The 25,250-nt window shown below is 41.1% G+C and overlaps 1 protein-coding gene across 1 annotated transcript; it reads left to right on the forward strand.

The window, feature by feature from the left end:
- The first annotated feature begins 1,014 nt into the window (after positions 1–1,014).
- On the forward strand, positions 1,015–20,716 carry fmr1 (FMRP translational regulator 1). Its single transcript, XM_034217407.1, has 15 exons — positions 1,015–1,430; positions 5,981–6,033; positions 6,127–6,220; positions 7,286–7,357; positions 7,460–7,608; positions 8,086–8,179; positions 8,287–8,403; positions 8,860–9,030; positions 11,232–11,310; positions 11,471–11,613; positions 11,758–11,844; positions 12,211–12,445; positions 12,641–12,835; positions 13,066–13,145; positions 18,018–20,716. The coding sequence occupies exons 1-15, from the start codon at positions 1,380–1,382 to the stop codon at positions 18,222–18,224; spliced, it is 1,827 nt and encodes a 608-aa protein (XP_034073298.1). The 5' UTR covers positions 1,015–1,379; the 3' UTR covers positions 18,225–20,716.
- Positions 20,717–25,250: the final 4,534 nt, after the last annotated feature.

Here is a 25,250-nt window from a genome sequence, read left to right on the forward strand (position 1 = left end):
TGCAACATATTATAAATGTATTAATGTTTAGATATTAAAAAAAAGGCCTTTTGTGGTGGGGGACATGTTCTTGGCTTTGGTAATGTGGTAGCGTTAATATGAAAAGATTATGAAAAGTCCAAATGGAACATTTGAACAGTGACAGTCCCTGTAGTAAGTAAACACAGTTAGGTTAAGTAAATCATAAGTCGAACATGAATCAGGTATACAAAATAACACTCACAATCTTATGAACATAACACGTATGTCCTGGGTTGTAAAATGCTGTGGGGTTTTGCTATTTGTTTTTCCAAAGTGATAGATAATGAGGTTGAGCAGCCAAATATCATGACAAAGGCATATGGGGAAAGTCAGATTTGTTGTTGAAATACTCTTGTCGGCCACAAGAGGCTGAAGTGTACGCCTAACCCAGGTTTTAAATGGGATTTAACGCACTCGTGGTTTCTTCCAGGGGAGTCTTTATTTATGTGAGCACTCCAAGCAAAATGAACTTTATGTTGTTTGTAAGTAGGTTATGTAACATTACTGTCATGTATTTCCTTTGGTTAGAAATGTATTTTAATCAGAGCTATTCTGCTGTTAGAACTCAATTACTCAAATGAAATGGAATTACAGTTTTTCCCACCTGCTCATAAACAAAGGAGAAATTACAATGTACACCAGACTCAGAAAATGGATTACAATCATTGTTTTCTCTCTTGCGCTTCAGGGCTCGCGTAAAATAAATATTTTTCCTCAGAATCAATTACTACTGTAGCTTTAATTTTTAACTCGTTTTGATTTGAGTTGAGGTGTAATACAGTATAAAGACAACTGCCATTTCATCTTCAGATTAATTTTCCAGAAATATAAAATATATATTTCTATTACTGAGACAAGATCATTGAAACCTATACAAAGAGTCTCTATGTGCCCTGAAAACTCTTTATTTAAAATGTATTATTTGTTACCTGTGGAGAGCAGCATAGGCTCAAATGAGTGTAGCCATTCTCAGATTTCCGTAGAGGAAGAAGCGGAGACGTCACATGGAGAGAAGCAGTAGCTGCTCCACCACTAATCACATATCATTAACATAACTAGCTAGTGCAAGCTAACACAGCCTGCTACACAACTCGCCTTTGATCTACCACACATCCGGAATTGCAAATTTGCACGAACGAAACGGAAGATTCGTAGACGGTGTAAAACGAGAAACACCACTACGGTCACATACAGTTATCGTGGCCTCTTTTTTGCATCTTTGCAGGCTATTTGGTTAGCTAGCAAAGCCACCGATAGCAAACTCTGCCTTGGCTAGCGTCAGGCTAGCCAGCTAGCTAGCTAGCTACTAACATCGGTAACGGTAGTTAGCTAGCTAGCAAGCTGTAGTAACTTGCGTCATGGAGGAATTAGTCGTGGAAGTGAGGGGAACAAGTGGGGCCTTTTATAAGGTAAGTTTGTGACTTTTTGCTTTATCATGTCATTAACACACCATGCATAAACCTGACGCTCGCTAACATGCAGCAGTGTTGCCGGACTAACGTTAGCGGAAAGATACCTGCTTGTATCCCCGGGCCTCAGTGCTTCTGTCCGGCGGAGGCTGAAGCCTGTAAACAAAGCTAGCGTGAAGATGCCCCCAGAACATCAATGCTGCTAGTTGAATATGTGTGTTATTGCTGTTGATGATGATGTTGCTAAACCAGTGTAATTGATACAGTATTAGTCATGTTGACGCAATCTTGAGTTATATGTCAAGTGATGGTAGTTGGTTGTTTGCAGAGGCACAGGTGCCAACATTCGGTCTTGATTTGTGTTTTTAATACTAACAGCGAGCTCAATTAACTCAGGGTAACAGCAAACATGGGGGTTGTTTTGCCTTCCCCCTATGCTCCCTTTATGTGTAATAATAATACATTACATTTATAAAGCGGCTGGTAAGAGTTGCGATGTTATTCTGAAGGCAAGAGTCAACAAGTAACGTCTGATCAAGTTGGTAATTGGTTACGTTATACCACAGACTGGAAGAATGTGATCAGAGCTGGTATTGTTGCAAGGCTGTGCTCAGGTTCCACTCATAGATCCCTGAGCAGAGATACAGGGGATGCAGTGTTTCCCACAGATATGAAATATACTTGGGCGGGTGGTGGCAAGGGGGGGGGGGGGGGGGGGGGGGGGGGTGCGCGAAAAAAAAAAAAAGTTTTAACACCATTATTTATTGACTTTTCATTCCGGTATAATCATTTTGCGCAAAGATGGCACTGTTTGTCAGAGCACTTCATCCTTCTGGGATTTCATGAAGAACAGCTCCAACGCCTGTGTGTATGGGAACGCCTCTGGTGCTGGTCCATTAACTGCCAGTGTTTCCCACAGATCTGAAATATACTTTGGGGGGTGGTGGTAGCGGGGGGGGGTTGAGGTGACGTGCAACCACATTAACCTTTCTGTTGGTCGCTTGTTAGCAGACCCTTCACGTGATGGCAGAGCGAACAGGTACAGGTACAGGTACAGGTACAGGTACAGGTAGGGCCTATAGTGACAGCCCTATAGTTTAAATCTACTACCCACACATGAACATATGGAAATGGGTTACTATTTAAAAAAATAAATGTATTTATTAATGTATTTAGGAACCTATCCATGTGATTTTTAGTGGGGGTCGACCTCAAATCCTCTAGGGGGGTCCAGGGGCATGCCCCCCCCCGGTAAGATTTTATTTTTTATTTTAGAGTTAAATGCATCAATCTGGTGCATTTTGAGGGGAAAATAAAGAGACTAGATCTATGGAAACACCTATATTAAACAGAACTGTATACATTTCAATAATCATAAAATCAAGGCCATAACCAATAACATACCATTTCCAATATGAAAAAAACACTGAAACTTGTTTATTAATTTAGTTTTGGTTCATTTATAGTTGTGAGTGTATGTGCTCCTGAATCAGCCTCTCCTGTCTCCCTCCTCTCCCTCCTCTCCCCCCTCTCCCTCCTCTCCCCCTGCTCCTCTTTGAGGCAGCAGCAAAGACTAGTTTTCTCTCAACAAGTTTTAAAAGTGTATCTTACCTTTTTTCACCTAGTTAACTTTTTATTTATTTATTCATGCATATTTTACTAATCACAGACCGATTACAGGGACATTCTCCCTGGAGTAACTAAGGGCTAAGTGCCTTACTCAAGGGCACACTAGTGGTGGTGTTCCTGGCGGGATTTGAACTCACAGCCTTCCGATCTTCAGCCCACCTCACTATCCATTAGACCAATCACTACCCTCTCAAATGGAAATATGTGTTTACATAAATGGTGACCACACCGTTTGAGACCCACTGAGAACTTAGACTAAGTTAACTATCTAAACACTCAGAGAGTCCTTTACCTCACCTGAGCTGAGGTTATCCCGAGCTTGAATGACACACAGAGACCAATCAAGGGCTTTGATTTATGATCTGTATGACAGTGGCCATGTCGGCAGGCCACATCATGTGGACAGCCAGTCACCCTGTGTGAGGCAGGCCACTTAACAGGCCAGAAGGAGGCAAGATCAGAGCAAGGGAGCGAGGGATCATTGTCTACAAGTTAATCGATCGCAGATGGCGTCGTGGTCACGGAAAAATAAAAAATAAAAATATTTTTTTTAAAATGTATAAAAAAAAACTAAATGGGTCGCGAAATATACTTGGGCGGCCGTTAATATACCTGGGCGGCCCGCCCAAGTATAGTCTATGTGTGGGAAACCCTGGGATGATATGATGAACAGTATCGGATACAAGTCAGATTTTCTATGAGATCAAAATATTGTATTTGATGGGGGGGATTGCCTGCTTTATGAATGGTTGAACTGGGGATGGAGGAGAAAATAGGACAGCAAAAAGACTTGAGGAAGGAAACTAAAATATGATTGGAAAACCTGAACATGAATAAAAAAAACAATAACCATAGCCATTGAAAAAAATGTAGCATTGGTAAAAGACCAGAGTTGGTAAATATAAATAAAATGGCACCATCTCGTACCCGTTCCGTTTGAACAGCATTCCAACATATGAATAATAAAGGCAAACTGTAGCTCTACCTGTTTGGCTGCAGAGCATTGTGATTGGTCTCATGTATTGAGACAGTAGATGCTTTGTTGCTGCCAGCCTTATGTAATGAATATGACTAGAATGAACGTGCAATACAACAATCCAAAACGTTTTTTGAAGTGTAATGACTCAGTGTTGAGTCGGCCTGCAAACACGGTACTGTAGCAATGTTCTTTGTGGGTGCTGCATTCAATGCCAGCTGAATAGTTTGAAATGTGAAAGGAAATCTGCACCTTAAAACAAATACAGGGACATTATTACAAATAAAAAAAAGTCCTTTCTCAAAAATATGTCCACTGGCTTTAAGACAAGTTAAATGTCTGCCGTGAATGGACTTTGCTCTGTTAGTTGGGTGTGGTACAATCTCTCATTTGTGGCATACACTTTGAATATTGTTTTATTATTTAGCAGGTGCTCAAATGACAGCTCTAAAAGGCAACTAACCAATGATTAGTTTAACAGCATCCACAACATGTACTGTCTTCAATCCTCACTTCACATGAATGGCACTTTGCCAACTGCTGCACCTTTGCTGCTGGAGAGCTAGCCAGGTAACCAGTCTGAACTGCTCTTTGGTTTGTACTTCATTCTACAGGGTTTGACTTTCTGCAGAGAAACATTGCTGTGATGCAAACTAAGGTGCTTCGATACAAGTCAGTCTCTGAGTCTTTTCATTGAAATGCCAGCGGCTCTCTTGAAATAAGTGTAATACAGTTCATTGCATTATAGTTAGATCACAAGCCTGGACACCTGTTGGCTGTTAGGAACAACTACACGTTACAAATGGCAGACTCAAAATGCATCACCTTGGACTGCGCCTTGGCCCATAACAAAAAGAATAATAAAATGAGAACGCCTTTCTTTCTCTTAATGTCTGTAAATCCAGCACTTGAAGTAGATAAGCATATCAAATTCATGTATTTGCATGATTCTGCAACTTCTGGGTTGTACCCAAATGATTGATTTCTCTTGATTGTAGGTCAGGTCTTTGGTCAGAATGTAAGCCGACTTGCCGTAAAAAAGACAAGTAATTGTGGTAGTTGTGGTAAGCAAATACTTACTATCCATATTGCAAAAAAGTGCTGGTTGGTGCGCATTATTTACAGTTAAACAATTAGAATATATTGAACTTGAAGCATTTTGAGTGGCAGCGCAAAATCATCAAAGCGCTATGAAAATAGATGCTGGGTGCATATGCTCTCTTCTCATTAGAAACTAGTGAAACAATACTATGTATGCTCTCTGCCTCATATTTATCCTCAAGTTTTTTAATATTGAGTTTGGTGTTGAATGTAGATATCTCTGAAGCACAATATAAAAAACCACTTCTGTGACGTAACGTCCTTTTCCTCATGGTCATTTAAGTATGGATGTATGAGAACTTTTGTTGTTGAACAAGACGATTCAAGTAGTCATAATCATGGAGTAGTTGTATACAGGCCTGGGGCCTCATTTATAACGCCGTCATTGAGCGTATATCCCTTTTATAAATGAGGCCACAGGTACAGGAAGTGCAACGGAAACGCTTTCTCTCAACCGTTTCTGTTTTTGTGAAGCTCTCTTTTTGGAATGTTAAGCTTCATTTCATCCGTCGCTGACTGTTAGCCTGGCAGGCTAAGCAACCCGCAGACTAGGCTCTCCGTTCCTCTCTTTACCTTCTAGGCATTGCATGTCCTACTTGTAACACTTGACACACATGGAAACAGAATGAGTGTACAACCAGAGAGGGACAGAGCCAAACCTGAAACAAGCCAAAAGGCAATCATTTGGGCTGTTCCTCGCTAAAAGCTTTTGGGTTGGGTCAGGCATTGGGGGCAGAAGTGTAATGCTTTTACATGCTTGATGCCAGGATAAAGCTGTAGTGTCTATCTATGCATACCCTGTGTATTCTAATTTGTGATCTCTAATCTTCTGTGATTCTTGCAGGCCTTTGTGAAGGACGTTCACGAAGGAGCGGTCACAGTGGCATTTGAAAACAAGTGAGTAATGCGCTTACACAACATCAAATAATATTCTGTAAAAAGGGACATTTTTGCCAATGAATGCTGATTTGATGTCCATGTCTGTCCCAGTTGGCAGCCAGAGCGCCAGATCCCGTTCCAGGATGTTCGTTTCCCTCCTCCAACAGGGCTCTGCAAGGATATCAATGAGAACGATGAGGTCGAGGTGAGACTGATTTAAATACTCTGACCACTGTTTCAGAAATGAATATGGCATCATTTAGGGTTTTATTAAGAAAGCAGAGACGGTCTAGTTGGATTGCAAGGGAATATTTCTATTGGAATAACATGTTGCTCTGTAGGCCAAACAGACTGCTAAGGCTCATGGGAAAGTACCTGTAGTTGGAAATGAGGAGTCGATGAACTCTGATCTTTTGGTTCACAAAAATTAGTTTATATTTTTATAACCTGTCATCATGGCTGCGTCTCACTTCGGTTAAATGGAATCCTTGCTTCCCTCACTTGCGTCGTTTCCCTGCGACTAGTCCCTCCCACCAGGGAAGCATGGAGGGACGCAAGGAAACCACGAGAAGCAGGGAAATGAGTTTTAAGAGCAATGGGACGTCGTTTCCTCCGGAGCGTCATCCCTTTGTGATGACGCGGCACAGCTGATCGTCTGACAGCAGCCAGATCAGTGCATGCGCTGCATCGTCCAATCAGTGAGCGATACACAGTAAGGGGGCGGGGCGAGTGTATGAGGATTTCACCGGAGGATGGTCTGGTAGTTCCTCGATCCTCGGTCCTCCGGCACAAATAAGGCCACTGGGACGCTACTCAAGATGGCGCCGACAAATCAACTTTGTTGTTCTGCTACTTTCTTGATTTTTATATTTAGTATGTTTTGCAAAGATTGAAAGAAACACAATTTATTGCTGTTTTTGTAATAATAATTGAAATGTATATATAATCTCAGGGTTGAGTATTCAAATTGAAAACTGATATCTAAACCTGAATATAGTTGAATGTTGCTCTTTCTCAAAAATCATAATTTGTTCACTTCATAATGCTCATACAAGTAAATCGTTAATTCTTTGACATTGAATATATTCATACGGCCTCTCAAGTTGTTAGCTTTAAACAACCTTTTCAAAATGATGACTAAGAAATGAGCTAGCTTCTTTTGATTCCATTTGTGTATTTGCTACCATTGTGCCGGATGCCTTTCATTTTGATCGTCTCTGGTTGGCAAACAAGTGGGAAAGTGTGTGAAATGTACCGTGTGTGTTTCCAGGTGTATTCCAGGGCTAACGACAAGGAGCCATGTGGATGGTGGCTGGCCAAGGTTCGCATGGTCAAAGGAGAGGTAAGGCTCAGTCTTTCGAAGACGGTTTATTTTTTTCCCGTTCTGCTTTTCAAAAAGTTCAAATATAGATCTGACATAATCCTTGTCTCCATATATCTCTAGTTTTACGTAATAGAGTACGCTGCATGCGACGCGACACTAAATGAGATAGTGACGCTGGAGCGGTTACGGCCAGTCAACCCGAATAAACCAGCCACCAAATCCACCTTCATCAAGATCAGACTGGATGTTCCTGAGGATCTACGGCAGATGTAAGTTCATATAATAAATAGTAATAATTATACATTTCATTTATATAGCACACTTTAAAAACAACGTCATCTCAAGGTGCTTCTAATGCTATAAGGAGAAAATAACAATACAAAAAGATATCTAAGGAGCATATTGAATCAAATATGGTAATATAAAAAAGAACCTTGTGCCGTGGCTTAACATTACCGTATGTTTCTTGTGGGAAACCTGTAAACATAAGCATCAAACTCTTATATTGTAAGCCTGTGCATGATTTATTCCAATTTCAATCATATTCAATGTAAATACTGCTATATTTAGTTTTCTTCAAATAGTTTTCTATCTATATTTTATTTGTACACCAAACTCCTCATATGTGTTAATCTACCTGGTAATAAACCTGTTTCTGATTGTGATTCGTAGTTAATAGCTATGATTGGGCTACATTTGTATATTTTCAGTTGACATGAATCATTTGTTCTTCTCTGTGTTGACAGGTGCTCCAAGGAGTCGGCCCACAAAGACTTTATAAAGGCAGTCGGAGCGTTCGATGTCACCTACGACTCGGAGAAAAAGCAGCTGGTCATTTTGGTTCGTCAAACATTATATTTATTGAAGAACACAACATTGATACAGTCTGTCCCTCTCTGTGACTTCCAACATGATTTAGACATGAAATCCTCTGGTTGTTCTTGCAGTCGGTGAATGAGGTCACGACAAGGCGGGCCAACATGATGAGTGACATGCACTTCAGGAGCCTCCGCACCAAACTGTCACTCATGCTGAGGAACGAAGAGGCCAACCGACAGCTGGAGGTAGAGCTTTACACACACACACACACACACACACACACACACACACACACACAAAATAATAAGGCTCACGGATTGAGGCAACTTCAAATCTTTGTGTCCTTGTATGAATGTGTATATTTGATCATTTCATAGCTACTTACTCAGCTATAGGGATATAACCGGTCATAATGTGTACGTTTGCTTACTTTGGAAGTGAGGGAAAGTTTGAGTTAAAGCCACACAGGAGAAGTCTGGCTCCACTGTTGTGCACACAGCTAAATATGTTATAATTGTACAACATAATATAGTTCCATGCATTTTATTAAACCAGGTTTTTAATTTGGTTAACACTCCTTTGACCATGTTCTGAGAAAATGATTGTACTTTGATTTGAACATCTTACATCCTTACAACCTTACTCAGTTCTTTTCTTTTTGTTCATGTTTTTGTTTGACCCTCCGGTTATGTATCCTTCAGAGTTCCAGACAGCTGGCGTCACGGTTCCACGAACAGTTTGTGGTCCGCGATGATCTCATGGGTCTGGCCATCGGGACTCACGGGGCCAACATTCAGCAGGCGCGCAAAGTCCCCGGGGTCACTAACATAGATCTGGATGAGGAGACGTGCACCTTCCACATATACGGAGAGGTAGGGTGCCTCTATGCAACATGAATACACTGACAAACTGATGGAAATGACCTTCTTAGTAAAGAGTGTAGGGACGCTAAATAATGCTAAATTGTATATCCGTTATAAATCTAAGTAATAAACACAAGAAATATCTGTCAAAACACCATAAACCTAAAATCCACGGACCCTTCCCCATTTGTACCCTTTGAGCGTCTATCCTGCTCAAAACGAGACTTCAACTAATTAATAGTCTCAATGAATGAGGACCTGTAAAAAGTCAGAACAATTGTGTTTAACTATATTTATAAAATAGCTTATTCAAGGTTTTTTGCATTGAATCACATTAATGGGTTTTTCTTTTTACTCTAAAAAATTACAAATGGTTGTGTATTTGAATATAAATGTACTGTTCTTTAAAAAATAAATTGATATTATTTTTCTTATTTAAAGGTCCCATGTCATGGCCATTTCTACTGATCATAATTCCATTGTTGAGGTCTACTAGAATAGATTTACATTGTTCAATGTTCCAAACTCACATTGGTTTCTCATACAGCATCTCTGTAGAGCAGTGGTTCCCAAACTTTTTGTGCCCAAGGCACACCAAAGGACAAGTACAAATCTCAAGGCACACCTATTGTGCAAAATAGCCCTTATAACACGTGTTATCACTCATATCATGTCAAATATCTGTAAATGTGCATAATTATTTACTAATGCCAAATAAAATGTGACAAAGACAACTATATTACTCATGAAATATTTATTAACGAAATATTTCAGAAATTAATTTGAAACTTTATCAAATTAGGCTTCATCAAAGCAGCAACACACTCATTTAAACCAGACAGGTCACAACATTAAAAATGAGGCAAAGGAAACTCAGCAGAAATTCAGCACAGAGAACTGTCAATGCAAGGAAGCTGCACTGCATGGTCCTGAACTACAAATTATAAATGTAACATTTCAGCAATCAGCATTGAAACATGTGCTATTGTAAATATTTTGCCGATATATTACACTACTTCGTAACTATCTACATAAAGTAATTCGTTACTATACTCGCCGAGCACGTACAAACTGCGTATGCGTGAGTGGCAATAACTCTCCTTACCAGCAGGCGGCGGTAGTGTGTATTTGTCATTCAAAACAGGCAACAACCGGAAGACAGAGAAGAAGAACAGACTGCGTGATATAAACAACAAATAGCGTGTGCGGTAGCTTCACCTGAGCATGTGTTCTTTGCAGGTGCTTGTTGAGGTTTGACCACGTGGTGTTTCCAGCAGTGGATAACAGCTTCTGGCCTGGGCACAGTTTGCACCTCACCGTCACATTCCTGTCTATTCTTCGGAGGACTCAAAGTAATGGGCATACCTCCACCCCTCGAGAGTTATCGCTGACTCAGCCATGTTTATGCAGCACTGCACGTGGAGATGTGGACGCGCAAGTCGCGCAGATTACGTACATATAAACCTACAAAGTACTGATATAGTAAATTAAAAAGTAATTAGTTAAAGTATTTGTTGTGTAGTTGTATATTGCAATAATAACGTATGGTTGTCACAAAATCTCACGGCACACCCGGACTTGCCTCACGGCACACCCTTTGGGAACCACTGCTGTATAGCATGTGTATTCACTGTCTGTCCTAGACGGCTTGTTGGAGCTCCTGCCCCCCCCCCCCCCCCCTCTCTGTGAGCCCACTGTGCTCTGATTGGTCAGCTCGCCCACTCTGTTCTGAATAGTCAACCACCGTTACAGCTGGACATCAGTGATTATGTGTTACAATGGCGTTCGTTAGCAACCAGTGTGTGTGTGTGTGCGGAGCTCCGCGGATTGGTCCATTTGGTCTAGAGTGACGTCTAACTGTCCCAGAAGAAACAAATGGAAAAAGAGAAATGTCCAACGAGGCGTTCTGGGGCAGCACAGACAGGTATTTTCTGTGTTAGAGTTTTACTCCCTACAGGGTGTACTTTGAGGGTTTGTGACTCTGCAGACCGTTTACATGCAGAACAAGCTACATAACACACAAGGGGACGGGTAATAACCGGAAAAGTCTATGATGGGACCTTTAAAGCTTTGACAATATCCATAATGACAATCATGTAACATAAAACACAAGTTTAACACTAAAAGCCAGCTCAAATGGCCACCAGACCAAAACGTTAATATTTATGGATATTAGGATTTGTCAATTGTAAGCTTGTTATTTACTTTAGGACCAAGAGGCTGTCCGTCTGGCGAGGTGTTTCCTGGAGTTCTCTGAAGATGTCATCAAAGTTCCCCGGAACTTAGTAGGTGAGAAAAATCCCTGAACTGAGACAATGAGATCACTAATGCGGTAACTAGATTTCATTTAAGAAGCAGACAGTCCTACCACTGTCCCTGATGATGATGATGATGATGATGATGATGATGATGATGATGATGATGATGATGATGTTGTTTTCTTTTACAGGGAAGGTGATTGGCAAAAACGGCAAGCTGATCCAGGAGGTGGTGGATAAGTCTGGGGTGGTTCGAGTTCGTATTGAGCCAGATAACGACAAGAAGCCCCTAGCAGCAGCGGCCGCAGCAGCAGCAGCGGCAGCTATAGACGAGGTCAGTGAGAACACACCTCTTCAATGCTAACAATCCTACCCACTATGGTTGTGATTCATTTATCTTTATTACTGATAGTATGCATCATTTGAGAATAGATCAAATTGAAAATAAAATGTTTCTTCCTGAACCTCTCTCTTTCAGGGAATGGTGCCATTTGTATTTGTGGGGACCAAGGAGAGCATCTCCAACGCTACAGTTCTACTGGACTATCACCTTAACTACCTTAAGGTCACTATTTGTGCTTTAACATAAGATATTATGTGACTGAATTATTTGTATGTTTGAGCCGGTTCACAACCTTTAGCTACGGCTATAAATGAATTAGAATTTCGCTCTTTCTGTCAAACATCTTTTTATTTCAAGGATGTTCAGTATACATAGTGAAATTAAATATAGGCATTGCAGCAATAGCTATGAAATGATGATTATATATGTATTTTCACATTTAAATAACAATAGCCTTCTGATTTATTTCCCAAAAGCCACTTATCTGCTTATTAATATAGAAGTAAACTAGTGCCCCCGGTACGACTGCAGGCTATTAATCCGGTGCAATCATACCAAATAAATTTTTTGTTAAACTATTGTCCACAGGAAGTGGATCAGCTTCGTCTGGAGCGTCTTCAGATCGATGAGCAGCTGAGACAGATCGGAGGTGGAGGGGGTGGAGGAGGGACGGGGCCCCGGAACATCAAAGACAAAACCTACGTGTTCGATAACGGCATGGGGATGGGGAGAGGAGCAGCAGGAGCTGGAGGGAAGCCCTACGGAGGAGGGGGAGGAAGAGGTGGCAGAGGGCGGAGAGGAGGAGGAGCGGCCTTCGCCTCAGGTACTACATAGAGTGAATTGAATTATAATTGTCTTCATTGGAAAGTACATGAGATCACCCAGCTAAAGCTATAGGTACCACATGTCAGAGGTCTTCCCCAGGAGGTGACTTTCTTTTAAAACAAAACAATTATTCGGACGGTGATTTTCCACGGTAGTTTAAATTAGGTCTGACTGATGTACTCCGTCCCCTCAGGCACCAACTCAGAGGCATCCAACGCTTCTGAGACGGAGTCGGACCACAAAGACGAGCTCAGTGATTGGTCGCTGGCCCCCACCGAAGAGCTGATGACAGGAGGCGGGACCCTGCCCAGGCGGACAGATGGGAGGAGGAGACCAGGCGGAGGAGGGCTGCGGGGACGAGGGGGGAGAGGAAGAGCAGGGTATAAAGGTATGCACTCATTCATAAATGATATCCATAAGAATGAAAATGAGTTGGATAATGAGAACCCTTTAGACTCCCTTTGCCAATGATTTCTCATTTTGAATGTTTGCTTTTCAAGGAGATCAACATTAAGCAAACATTTCCCCTGACACAAATCATCATGACACAAATTCAAGCTGCAAGCTGTTTACTGTCACCTCTGAGATGAGACTCAGGAGCTGTCTGCTCTGGTTTAGGTGACGACATGCAGTGGAGCGAGCCCAGGCCTCGTCACATCAGAGACCCCAAGACCAGAGCGCAGGAAGAGACTCTACAGGTAACACACACACACACTCGCCAATCGGCCGGTCCATATTCGATAAAATGATGTGATTGCAAGTGTTAATCAGGGTTCGTACGGGTGCTTGAAATCCTTGAAAATGCTTGAAATTTGACGTGGTGTTTTCAAGGTTGGGAAAGTGCTTGAATTTTGGGAATGGTGCTTGAAATTGAGATAAAGTGCTTGAAAATGTAAATGCTTTACTTTTACAATAAATTGCTGTCTGACTGAATAGTTCGCTTTTTAGATTAAAAGAAAAATAATTGCTTCGCTTCTAAAACAGCTCCGCTGCGGCCTTCCCGCGTTATGCGCGCGACCTGCAAGTGTTTGTGTTACATGTGACCTGGGCATTCTGATGAGTGATAGATGACTGTGCCAGGAGGTTGCAGTTTCAACGAGCGTTGGCTAGCAGAAGACAAATACAAGCCATGGCTAAGACGAGGGTCAAGCCCACGAGTAGCCTCCTGCAAAGTTTGCAAACATAACGATGAGAGAGTCTGCGCTGACGAGCCACATGAAAGGTACGCCGTAGTAGAGCATTTTAGATTAGGCTAACGTTGCATGTTACGTTTGTTTAAGCTAACGTTAGCAAGCTGAATAGCGAACTCGATTGAGGGATAATAATAATTGCAGGGGACAATCATTTCAGAGGAGCGTACCTATGTTATGTGCGTTACAGTCGCCATCCTGTGGTGTTCAGAGGATGAAGCACTCACGGCATTTCGTGTTATAGTCACGAAATATAATCTATTGATTCGACACAGAGCGATTTTGAAAGCAATGTATTTCTACTGGTAGTATGTTTCGTGCCTAAACCAAATGTGACTTGATCTATCGAAATCAGTCACATTGACCCGAAGACACATTTTCGTTTGTATTACTGGTCTGGGGGAAGCTCGCGAGTGTGTTTGTGTGTATTGTGTTTGTGTACCGGGGAACACTCACAAGAAACACCGGCTGTTGTTATGCCTGCTGTGACGTTAAGTTACTCAGTTCTCCGCTTGTAATTATGCCGACGCTTCAAAGTTGTATTTATCATCTGAATTTGCCGAAACAAGTTTAATATTCTGAAAGCCAAGACTTTGTTTAATTGAAAACAGATGAAAACAAACTGTCTTTATATAAAATTGAAGTATTATACAAGTAAAACTACATGTTGCTTTAATCCCATGTAATTGTAGAATGAACACAGTCTTCCTTTGCAGATGTATAAGTCAGGTGTCTTGAGTAGCATTACCTACAAATCATTGTACACATTTGTAAATATTATTTTCCACTTGTTACCATTGTGAGGCTATTTCTATGCAGCTCTGCGTGATTTTGTGGCTACAATTCAGACTAATACACTACCAGAGGTGGAGAAGTACTCAGGTATTGTACTTACTTTACTGTATCTTGTACTTAGCAAAAGTAGAAGTACCAGAGTGTAGGAATACTCTGTCACAGTAAAAGTCCTGCATTCAAAATATTCCTCAAGTGAAAGTAGAAAAGTATTCTCATCCAAATATAGTTAAAGTAGCGACAGTAAAAGTAGTGATTGAGCAGATTGGTCCATTTCATAATATGATATGTTTTCTAATGATTGATCATGAAAGTGTTCTCAAAGCTGGTAAAGGTGCAGCTAGTTTGAATGACTTTGTATACTGCAGGGTAGCTTGTGAATTTACTCCAGGTGGAACTAAAGTCTGATTCAACACTTGATTATATTTCACATCATTCATCCAGATCTGTGAAGTAACTAAAGGTATTAAATACATTTAGTGGAGTAGAAGTACACCATGTACCTCTGAACTGTAGAGGAGTAGAAGTACACCATGTACCTCTGAACTGTAGAGGAGTAGAAGTACACCATGTACCTCTGAACTGTAGTGGAGTAGAAGTACACCATGTACCTCTGAACTGTAGTGGAGTAGAAGTACACCATGTACCTCTGACTTGACTTGACTGCCAACCTAAAAGTACCTCAAAAATAGTAATCAATAATGTATTGAAAATGTATTTGGCTGATTGTTTTATATCGGCTCAGACAGGTTATATGGGACATACAGATGGGTCACTCATTTTGAAATATTAAACTTAGTTTTCTTTTCTTTAATTTTTCATCCTCGTGTAGAAGGCTATCACGAAACACACGTTTGGTTGTTTATAGCATAAAGAACATCTGATTTAATGTGAGGTAGGGAAATAATCATTTGAGTATGTGTATATAAATATGTAATTTACAACAGCTGTAAGATGCTTGAAAAGCTGGAAAATGCACCTTGAAAATGCTTGAAAAGTGCTTGAATTTGACTTTGGAAAAGGTGTAAGAACCCTGGTTAATGCTCTGAAGTCACCGATCCCTGGTGTTGCTACATTGTGACCACAAATCCATTTTTGAATTAGCAGGAGGAGATCTGGTTACCGTTAGCACACAGGAAGCGGCATACTTCTGGCAATTTCATTTACGTTTAAGAAAGTGTATGTATCGGAAACATTTGTTTGCCATAGGCCAGATTTTCAAATCATAACAAATTGCCGGTATTTTGTTGAAGGATCCACGGCAATTCCGGATCGATCTAGAAAAATATAATCCCTGGAGCATTCAATAAAAGCAGCTATCAAAGAAGCTAACAGCCGTCATCATTTCTACTTTAGGGCTCTTAATAATAATAACTTTATTTATACAGCACTTTTCCAAACAAAGTGCCGTTCAGGCGGCAACAGATCATGAGGTCAACAATCCCCAGCCCGTAAAATACACAACTTCTCGACATTAGCAACAACAATCAAAATAGAAAAAGTCAAGTAGTGGCATTATAGGTTAAAACAGAGGTTGCGCTAGACTTTTTCGCTGCCCGTCATTTTGACGGACAGGATCGTAAAATTTCCGTCAAAATCCATTATTACCCGTCGGTCTGTACACAACTGACGGGGGGGGGGGGGGGGGAGAGCACGCTCGTGAACTGTCAACGAGGGGGGAGGGGGGGGGGATTAGCGCCGGTGTTATGCCGTGTTGTGCATGCCCACTGCACCTCGCGGGAGCGCGCCACAGCGTAAAGCATAAACTCCCAGACATTTCAATGATTTGTACGGCATAGTTAGGTCTGGAAACGACATAAGGGCATAACACCGGAGCCTTGCTGCGGGGAAACTTTGGCGCTGTTCTGAGTTTGTTCTAATCCGTCAAAATGACGGACTGCTTTCAGATTTTTCCGTCATTGTCAAAAGAATTCCGTCATAGACGGAATATATTCGGTTAACGCGACCTCTGGGTTAAAAGCTTTAATACAGAGATGAGTTTTAAGAAGTGATTTGAAAGACAAGAGCTTTAAAATGAATCAGTAAAATCAATTCTAAGACAGACAAGTAGCCATTGAAGAGAGATTAAAACAGGGGTGATGTGGTCTAAAGGCCCTGACACACCAAGCAGTCACCAGAGGACTCGCCGACGTCGGCTGTTGCGTCGCGTGTTCTCCTGCGTCTTGGCCATGTGTCGCGCGGGAACACACCGCAAAGACTTCAGTGCATTCAGTAGTGTGTATTCGTCATTAAAAATAGGCAACAACCGGAAGACAGAGAAGAAGAACAGACTGCGTGATATAAACAACAACAAATAGCGTGTGCAAACTGCATCCTGGTTATGATCCACTGCTGTCTGCCCGTCTTTGGTGCTCCACAACTACCCGAAGGGGCAAGTCTCTTGTACCGGGTGTACTGGGTTCGCAGATAATCCCACTTCTTCCTCAGCTCTTTCTCTGAAGCACACAAATAAACGATGTAAGCATTGTGGCTAGTTAGCATGTCCAATTCATATCTATATGCAGTGCCAAACTGCACAGCTAGCAACAGCTAACAACAAGATAACAACAAAACACAAGGTTGAAATAACAAATTACATTTCACGTTAACGTCACTGGACGCTGGCAAACAATAAAAAGCCAACAATATCTGCTAAAGAGCTCAATTGATGAAAAAGATAATCTTACCCGAGAAACCAAGTTGCGTTTCAATCTCTCGCCAGAGTCCGGTTTTCACTACTCGGTTCGAGTACCTTTTCTCTGTGATGTGGTACAGAGCTGGCCTCTCCTGGATCAATGTGATGAGCAGGTCTTCGTTTGCGTCATTCCAGATCGCCATGATGAGATGAAAATGAATATCAGTCTGTGTGTGCCTTCTTAAATCGTTTGTTTACGTCCCTCACTTCCGTTTCGCTTCTCATGCACTGATTCGCTAGCTGAACAGCCAATCAGAGTGATTGTTTGGTCCGACTGCCAGACCCGATGCATGGCCGATTCAACATGTTGAATCGGCCATGCATCGGGACAGGCGGTCCAAATAAGGCGTGTCACGGTCGACGGTGCGGGACACACCAAATTGAGTTTGGGCGACAGGACACGCTTCGTCTCCCGACTTACGAAAACAGCCGAAATCGGCCTGGTGTGTCAGGGCCTTAACCCGATGTCCCAGTTCATTAGTGATCATGCATTTGATCATATTTCTGCCCTTGTAGCTGTGAAGAGTAGCTGTGAAGAGTAACGGCCCGTCCACACTACAGCTTCGACAGCTTCAAAAACGGTTTCCAACGCGTCTGCCCATTCACTTTGAATGGGGTGACGTCACTTTTCGCCGAACTGCATTGTGGGAAGCAGAGCGGAGCTTTCCTGGCGTTTCAGGCTGCAAAAGTTGAGCAATGAAGCTTTCGGTGGAGCCAATCAAATCATATGCCAGTACAAGCTCTAGCCAATCAAACCGCTGCTTATGTGTCAGGGGCGGGAGATTCATGTGATTGGTTGTTGGTCGAGCTTCAGACACGCCCAGCTCCAAGCTTTTTTTGAAGCTGTAGTGTGGACGGGCCGTAAGACTGTACTCACTTCCTTTCTCCTACAGATCCGCGTGGATGGTAACAACGAGCGCAGCGTGCAGCACTCCTCAGGGGGGCGAGGAGGAGGAGGAGGAGGGCCTTCCTCCTCCCTGGTTGGCAACATGGCCGGGGGCGAGGGCCCGCCTCGACATCACCACCCGAGACCCATCAGAGACCGAGGGCTGAAGAAGGACAAACAGGACGCTCCGCCGCTGGTGAACGGAGTGTCGTAGATGCACCACTGGAGGACCTTAGCACTTAGACACACACACACACACACACACACACACACACACACACACACACACACACACACACACACACACACACACACACACACACACACACACAGGCAAACCATTGTAGAATCTCTCGCTTTTTCTTTCTCTGTCTTTGTCATGAATACACATATCTCATCAGCATGGAGTCGGAGTTTACTGTAGTGCAGAGTATCTGCTGGTCCGCTCTGAGGTCTTTAAACCTTTTGCTCCGGTTTGTTCCCGACTGATCTTCTCTGGACTGACAAGTAAAAGAAACAGTACTTTTTGGACAAAAGGAAAAGAAGAGAAGCTCATCTCTCACGGAGGCATTAACCCAAACGTGCACCCTTTGCTTGTTTTGTTTTTTAAATCAACTGAATTTATTGGGTGATGAATGAATAATTTTTTACCCACTGCCCTGTTTGGACTTTCTCACACCTGAAACAAATGAATTAAGGAAGCAATTGGTGAAACAAGAAACAGAATTAGACAGCAGCAGAAATATGGGTTCCTACAATTTGAAAACATATTTTGACTGCACACTTTTTATCGTCGGGGTGATCTGGCAGCACAGTTTTAAAGGGGTGGCTTGACCTCTTTCCCACAGGTTGAGAAATCGTGTTTTTGTTTCTCTAAATTGCAAAAAATATACTTTCGAATTCAACAGATACATTTCAAAATACAAAATATTTTTCACTTCTATATTTGGGAAACTGAGCTTTCAGGCGGGGAGATGTTTGTAGATAGATGTTTTTTTTGGGTAGTCATTTGAACCCTGCACTTGAGCAGGTTACATCTGTCTGGGATCAGCAGTAGAAAGGAGTTCATATGTCCATATGTAAGGATGACATGTGAGCAGGTATGCATGGGCAACACATGCTTATCTCATTGTCTGAGTCATCTGTTTTGTTTCCTGTTGCCAAGATGATGTAAAATTCCTTCAGTTTCTTGGACCAAGCATGAATAGTAAGCAAACCAATGGGGAAACGTAAATCTGAGGCACTTTGATGCAACTTCACTGTAAAAAAAAAAAGCTTTCACAGAAGCGAACATACTAACTCCTTAGAGTCTTAAACAGGGTACACAATGTCATGCACTGCTGTATATTTCAAAAAGAATATGGGACAAGGAAATGTGACCAACAGTGACTGGGAATCCGCAAAAAAGACATAAGCAATTGTCAGAAGTGTACTATACCAAATAACATTTTGAAGTAGTCTGCATGAAGACCAACACATGTGTTTATTTCCCAATACAAGCTGTAAGTGACACCAGAAAGCTCACAGTGAAACTAGGAACCTTGATCAACCATCCAACTATGTAATATTAATCATTTCTGAAAATATAAACAGGGATATTTTTGAGATTCAATGAGCTGTTGAGATGATGCTGCTCTAAAGGCGCCAGAGAAAAACAAAAATATACCACGGAGTCCCGGACTGATGGATGTTCTATGTGATTGGAATTGGCATTAAAGAATCAAACAAATAACTACACAGAGTAGCTTCTGCAAATCTCAACACTGATGAAAGGATTCTAAATTCAGCATACATAAACAGGTCAAACCTGTACAATCGTTAAGGAACAGTGACTCATGACTAATGCCTTAACAATGGTCATGAATAATGCTTTGTGGTTCAACGAATCCAACAGTCCTGGTGCATTAATGTCTCGGCTGTTCCCACTTGTTCCCAGCAGCTCTTGACTCCAGCTTTTTGAATGCTTCTCATTTGGAGCGAGGCCGTTGCTTTGCCTCCGGTATTGCGTCTTTCTCGAGAACAGTTAATCCAAACAACTTCTCAACACTTAGCTTTCAGTTATTCTGACCCCATAAAAAGGCCAAGATACACACTTTCTCGCCATGTTTACAAAACTGGAACATGTTAATATCCGCTTCCTTGATTTGGATCCACTGTTAATCTCATGGGTTACTTCTTGACACATTTACATCTCTTACAACCCTTAAATGTCATGTAAGTCTGGCCTGTAGTTTTTTTGTAACCCTGCTGACAAACAAACTGAGACGGCGTCTCAATAAACTCACACTTCACACGGCACATCCTTGGCTAGTCAGAAATACGCTGGCCAAGTGGGAAGCCAATCAGATTAAAGGTTTTGGAGAAAAATTGAAGGACTAAAAAAAAGAGTCCTTCAATGTTGGTTAAATACTCATAATCTCATACAAGACTGATGAGTGAGACACTTCACAGGGAGGGCTGATGCTAAACTTGATGTCGTTCCTCAAACTTACTTTTAACTTTCAGACAAACCTGATCAGGTTGCAGGACTGTGACATGTAGAGCTCCTGTCACCTGATCACACAAGCTTTTCTTTAATTTATGAAACCTTTGTATCTAACCTTCTTGTTTTGCAGTTAGAAAAAACCTGTTTGAAGTATTACTGTAGAAGAAACAACGGTTCATTGAGTTATTCCTTGACAAAATAAAAATTTGGTGTAAGTTTTATTCTTTCTGGCCCGCCCCTTACTTTTTGTATTGATCCTTTTACATTTTGTAATTTTCTCTTGGCACCTTTATGTAAATAGTAGGGCAGAGAAGAGAGTCTTGATTGAAACCTTAAAACAACATGCACAACACATTTCGAATTAGGATGGATGCATTTTCTTATACATGATTTGCGTTTACTTAAGAAAGTAACGGCTAATGAAGCCAGGAGTAGTGAAGCAAGATTTTTCAAGTTTACATACCTGGATTTAGAGCAACGTTTTCCCCACAGTCCTGAAGCTGCCGTCTGTCAGTTTTCTGCCGCTCCTCTAGGTTCCTTCTTAATCTTAGTGCCTTGGATTTATACTCCTCTATTTATGTACATTTGACCCTTTCTAAAAATCACCTGACTTCTCTGAATAGATCAAAGATCTTCTACTGTCTGTTTTAACTCGGTGTAACACACCTGTTTGTTTTTTAGGACAAACGATAGCTGAAAGTGTATTTGTTTGAACGGTGCAGGTGTTCAGACATCAAAGAAACATAACACAAAACGGTGTGTTGACTAGTGTCCGCACCTGCTGTTCGGTTTACACCTCAGACTTCAGAAGTCTTCTGCACGGAAACACTCATCATCTCCATCGGAATAAATAGAAAACAATGTAGGTGGCGTGAAGGCCTTTAAAGATCAAAAGTCCAAAACTGTATCCTACATTTAAAATGACTGCAATAACTTAGATGGGCGAGTGTTTGTGGGTGGGAAATTGATAGTAGCATTAGCTTGAATTTTAAATTCAAACTGTTAAAATGTGAGAAAGTCACTGATAAACGAAAAAGCAAAGCAAAAAAAATTATCTAAATGTCTTGTGCATTTGTAGGCATCATTATTTCATGAAACATACTGTTATGCATCTCCTCACTATACCTTATAGCCAGCACTATATTACAAGTACATCAACTATGATATTTAGCTTTAGTGTTGAGGATGTTTGAATTTAGCTTTACTTTTTGTGGTGCTCTTATATATTTAATTTACATTTTGAAAATGAGCTAATTTCCTTTTTTTCTCAAATGTAGAAAGCGATTAGCTTAGCTCAGCTAAAGACTGGAAACAGGGAAATGGCTAGCCTGATGGTCCGAAATACAGCTCCCTGCATTTGTAAATCACACTTAAAGGTCCCATGTCATGCTTTTCTGGTTATTACCCGTCCCCTTGTGTGTTATATAGCTTTGTATGCATGTAAACGGTCTGCAGAGTCACAAACCCTCAAAGTACATCCTGTAGTGAGTAAAACTCAGAAAATACCTGTCTATGCTGCCCCACAACGGCTCGTTGGAGATTGTTCTTTTTCCATTGTTTACTTCTTGGGTATAGTGACGTAAGGGGCTAAGTGACGTCCAAATGGACCAATCCGCGGACTTCCTCAGCCTTGTCTTTTCTCTGCCGCAGCTCGGCGGATTTCTCAGCCTGAGCACACACACACAAACTCACAGCCAGGCTACGAGTGTGTGTGTGGGTGGGCTCAGGCTGAGTTTCGCGTTGTCTCGCAGACCCCCACGCAGCAACCAGGAAACCACACCAGTAATCCAGCTCACACTGTCAACACGGCACCCGGACCCCACGCATCGTTCTCATCTGTTTGTCATTTTCTGGTTGCTAACGCCATTGTAACACATAATCACTGATTATGGGGGGGGGGGGGGGGGGGCAGGAGCTCCAACATGCTGTTTAGGACAGAGAGTGAATACACATACTATGCAGAGATGCTGTATGATAAACCAATGTGATTTTGGAACAATGTAAATCTATTCTAGTAGACCTCACCAATGGAATTATGATTTAACCTTTAATACCATGTCGTACTTTTAACCTGTAAATTCAAAGGTAATTTGTGTTTTTATAGCATCCAGGCAAAGTGACTTTTCAGCTATCTGTTTTCCTCATATTACAACATTTATGCTAGGTGTATATGCCAGCTAATTGGCTAATACTTCCAGCATAATTATTTACAGATGGACAAGAGAGTGGTATCAATCTTTTTCATTAAACTTTTGGCAAAACATGAATTAAACGTAATTCCCAAAATGTTAAATAATTTCTCTAAACAATAGCGATTAGGAGCGTCTTCAGTGTGCATAGCAGCACATTACTAACAATAGCTTAGATCAACTTCCAACAAGGCAAACATAAAAGAGCCATTGTGCCCCGCATCTTCAACAGATTTATTGAATTATCATGTGGGGAACGGTTGACTCTCCGAGCTAGAAAGCTGCAATTGCTCAGAGAAACCTCACCATATTTAGTGTGACATGTGCCTTTAATTGTGGATAGTATATATAAATCAGGGATGATGGGACGTTGATAACCAGATGGAAAGATGGCTACTTCCTGCCATGACGTTACTTCACCCTTCAGTCGTCTCTGAGTATTTCTGGGCTTCCTAAAGTATGGGTCCAGGAAAACGGCTTGCTTTTACTACCCAATCATTTTTAAACACTGAAGATGTTGTATCTTTGTACAGACAACGAACATGAGCCTGTAGTTTATGACCTGGTTCAACTGATCAGTGAAATGGATGCCGTTACTTTTGTAGAGCTGTGCATTCATAACCTTGAGTTGCTACTTTGCATTCTTTAGTTCTCTTCCAAAGTCTAAGATGGTTATTTCTTGGATTCAAAGTGGTGTAACCCCGTTATAACGTTATTCCCTATCTCTTTAAGTAACTGAAGAAATGAAAGGAACTAAGAAGATTTCAGAGTTTGAGTCTGGTCTCATTTTTTACCAGAGATCAGTGTATCTTTCTAGTCTTGCAATGCATGTACAACTTAATTATTTTTGTATACTTGTATTAGGTTCGGACATGTGTAAAAAGAAAGTCGAGTTTTCGTCTCAGTTCTCCTTGACCTGAGTTCAACTGTAGCTGGTGATGAGTTCTTACAACCATCCCCAAGTTAACGACACATTAGGAACTTTAACCTTTTGGATGATGTCAAAGGAAACGGTAATGACAAATCAAACTGGCTTTTCTTTATAGAACTTCATCTTTCTTTAAAAGTATTATCGGTGTCAATCTCTCTCTCTCTCAATAATCTGTTTGCTTTCACTTGCTGTTCACACTGCAGCCATGTTGCATTTTGATCCAGTGAACTGGAGTGCGTTGACACATGGCTCACGTGAAATTAATCTCTGTATTGTCAATAGAGCATCAACTGTAAGGAGTTGCTTTGTATTGTAAAAAATAAGGTGACATACTGTATATAATGATGTCATTATTTGTCTGAGAAAAGATTTGTACTTTTGTTTCAAATGTGCATTTCTTCTTTTTTTCTGTTTAATATCAGTCAAATGCTAGAGCTCTTGATAATAAACTTAATGATGTGTGAACAAATAGCAGGGTTGAGTCACACCAAGCTGTCATTAATCATTTGATTGATTGAAGGAAGACTGAAATGGACAATTACCGTATAGCAAAACATAAAAATGGATCCATTATTTGTATTAAAGCTTTAAGTGATACTCGTAGGTTAGATTTCGGTTTGAGCTCAACCTACACTTATATGATCATTTTAAACTTACCGCAGAACATTTCAATCGACATTAAGATACTTATTTTCTCTACTGATTGATGTAAATGACTGAAAATAGCATCTTTAATAGACCAATTTGTTAGATTGTCTTATGTTAAAAATAGTTTAGCTGGACGAGTGTGAACGTACAGTGATTTTGACCCTAGACCCCCAAAAAACTAAACTCGCAGTGGGTTGCTTCCAGATGGGAATCTATCATTTTGGGACTTTACAACTCTTGCGAGGCCCGCTCTGCGCCGACCTGTCCTAAAATGTACCTCTCAATGCCTTATCTTAATCATTTGCGAGAGTTTATGAAAATAATTAGCAAATCAAGAGTTACCAACTAGATCTGACGAGTCCAATAATGATAGTTATGGTTTTAAAGGAATAGCTAGCCTGGCTCTCCACATTTCTGAAATACTCCTACAATTACTGAAGAACACGTCATGTATCATTTGTTTATTTCGAACACAAACTGAAATGTAAAATGTGCGGTAGTTTCAGCACGCAAAAAACGTGTTGATTGCGTACATATTTCACAAATGAGAAAGTTGTATACATTTGTGTCATCATGTATGTCGGGGGCGGGAGATTCATGTGATTGGTTGTTGGTGGCGTTGCTCGCAAAAAATCCCCAAGCTTTCAGACACGCCCACCTCCAAGATTTTCAAGATGTTTTCAAAGCTGCTGTGTGGACGGGCCGTTACTCTGTACTTTCCCAAATGTAACCATTTTTTGTAAAGAAATCACATCTGCTCTACCTAATAGCATGTTTCACACATCAGTTTCGTGAAAAGACTGCCTTCTACAGTAACTCAAGTATTCTAGGTTAATAATGTTTGATTTATTTTGATGGGATAGAAGAGTCTTGTATTTTGGTCATTCCATGCTCTTGTCATCTCCGATGTAAAAAGACCCAGCTTATTTTTCATTTTGAATTCATTTCTTTGCTTATGTTTCTGAGCTTCATCCTGCTCGTTGGTGT

Source organism: Gymnodraco acuticeps, unplaced genomic scaffold (genome assembly GCF_902827175.1).
Source record: "Gymnodraco acuticeps unplaced genomic scaffold, fGymAcu1.1, whole genome shotgun sequence".
NCBI lineage: Eukaryota > Metazoa > Chordata > Actinopteri > Perciformes > Bathydraconidae > Gymnodraco > Gymnodraco acuticeps.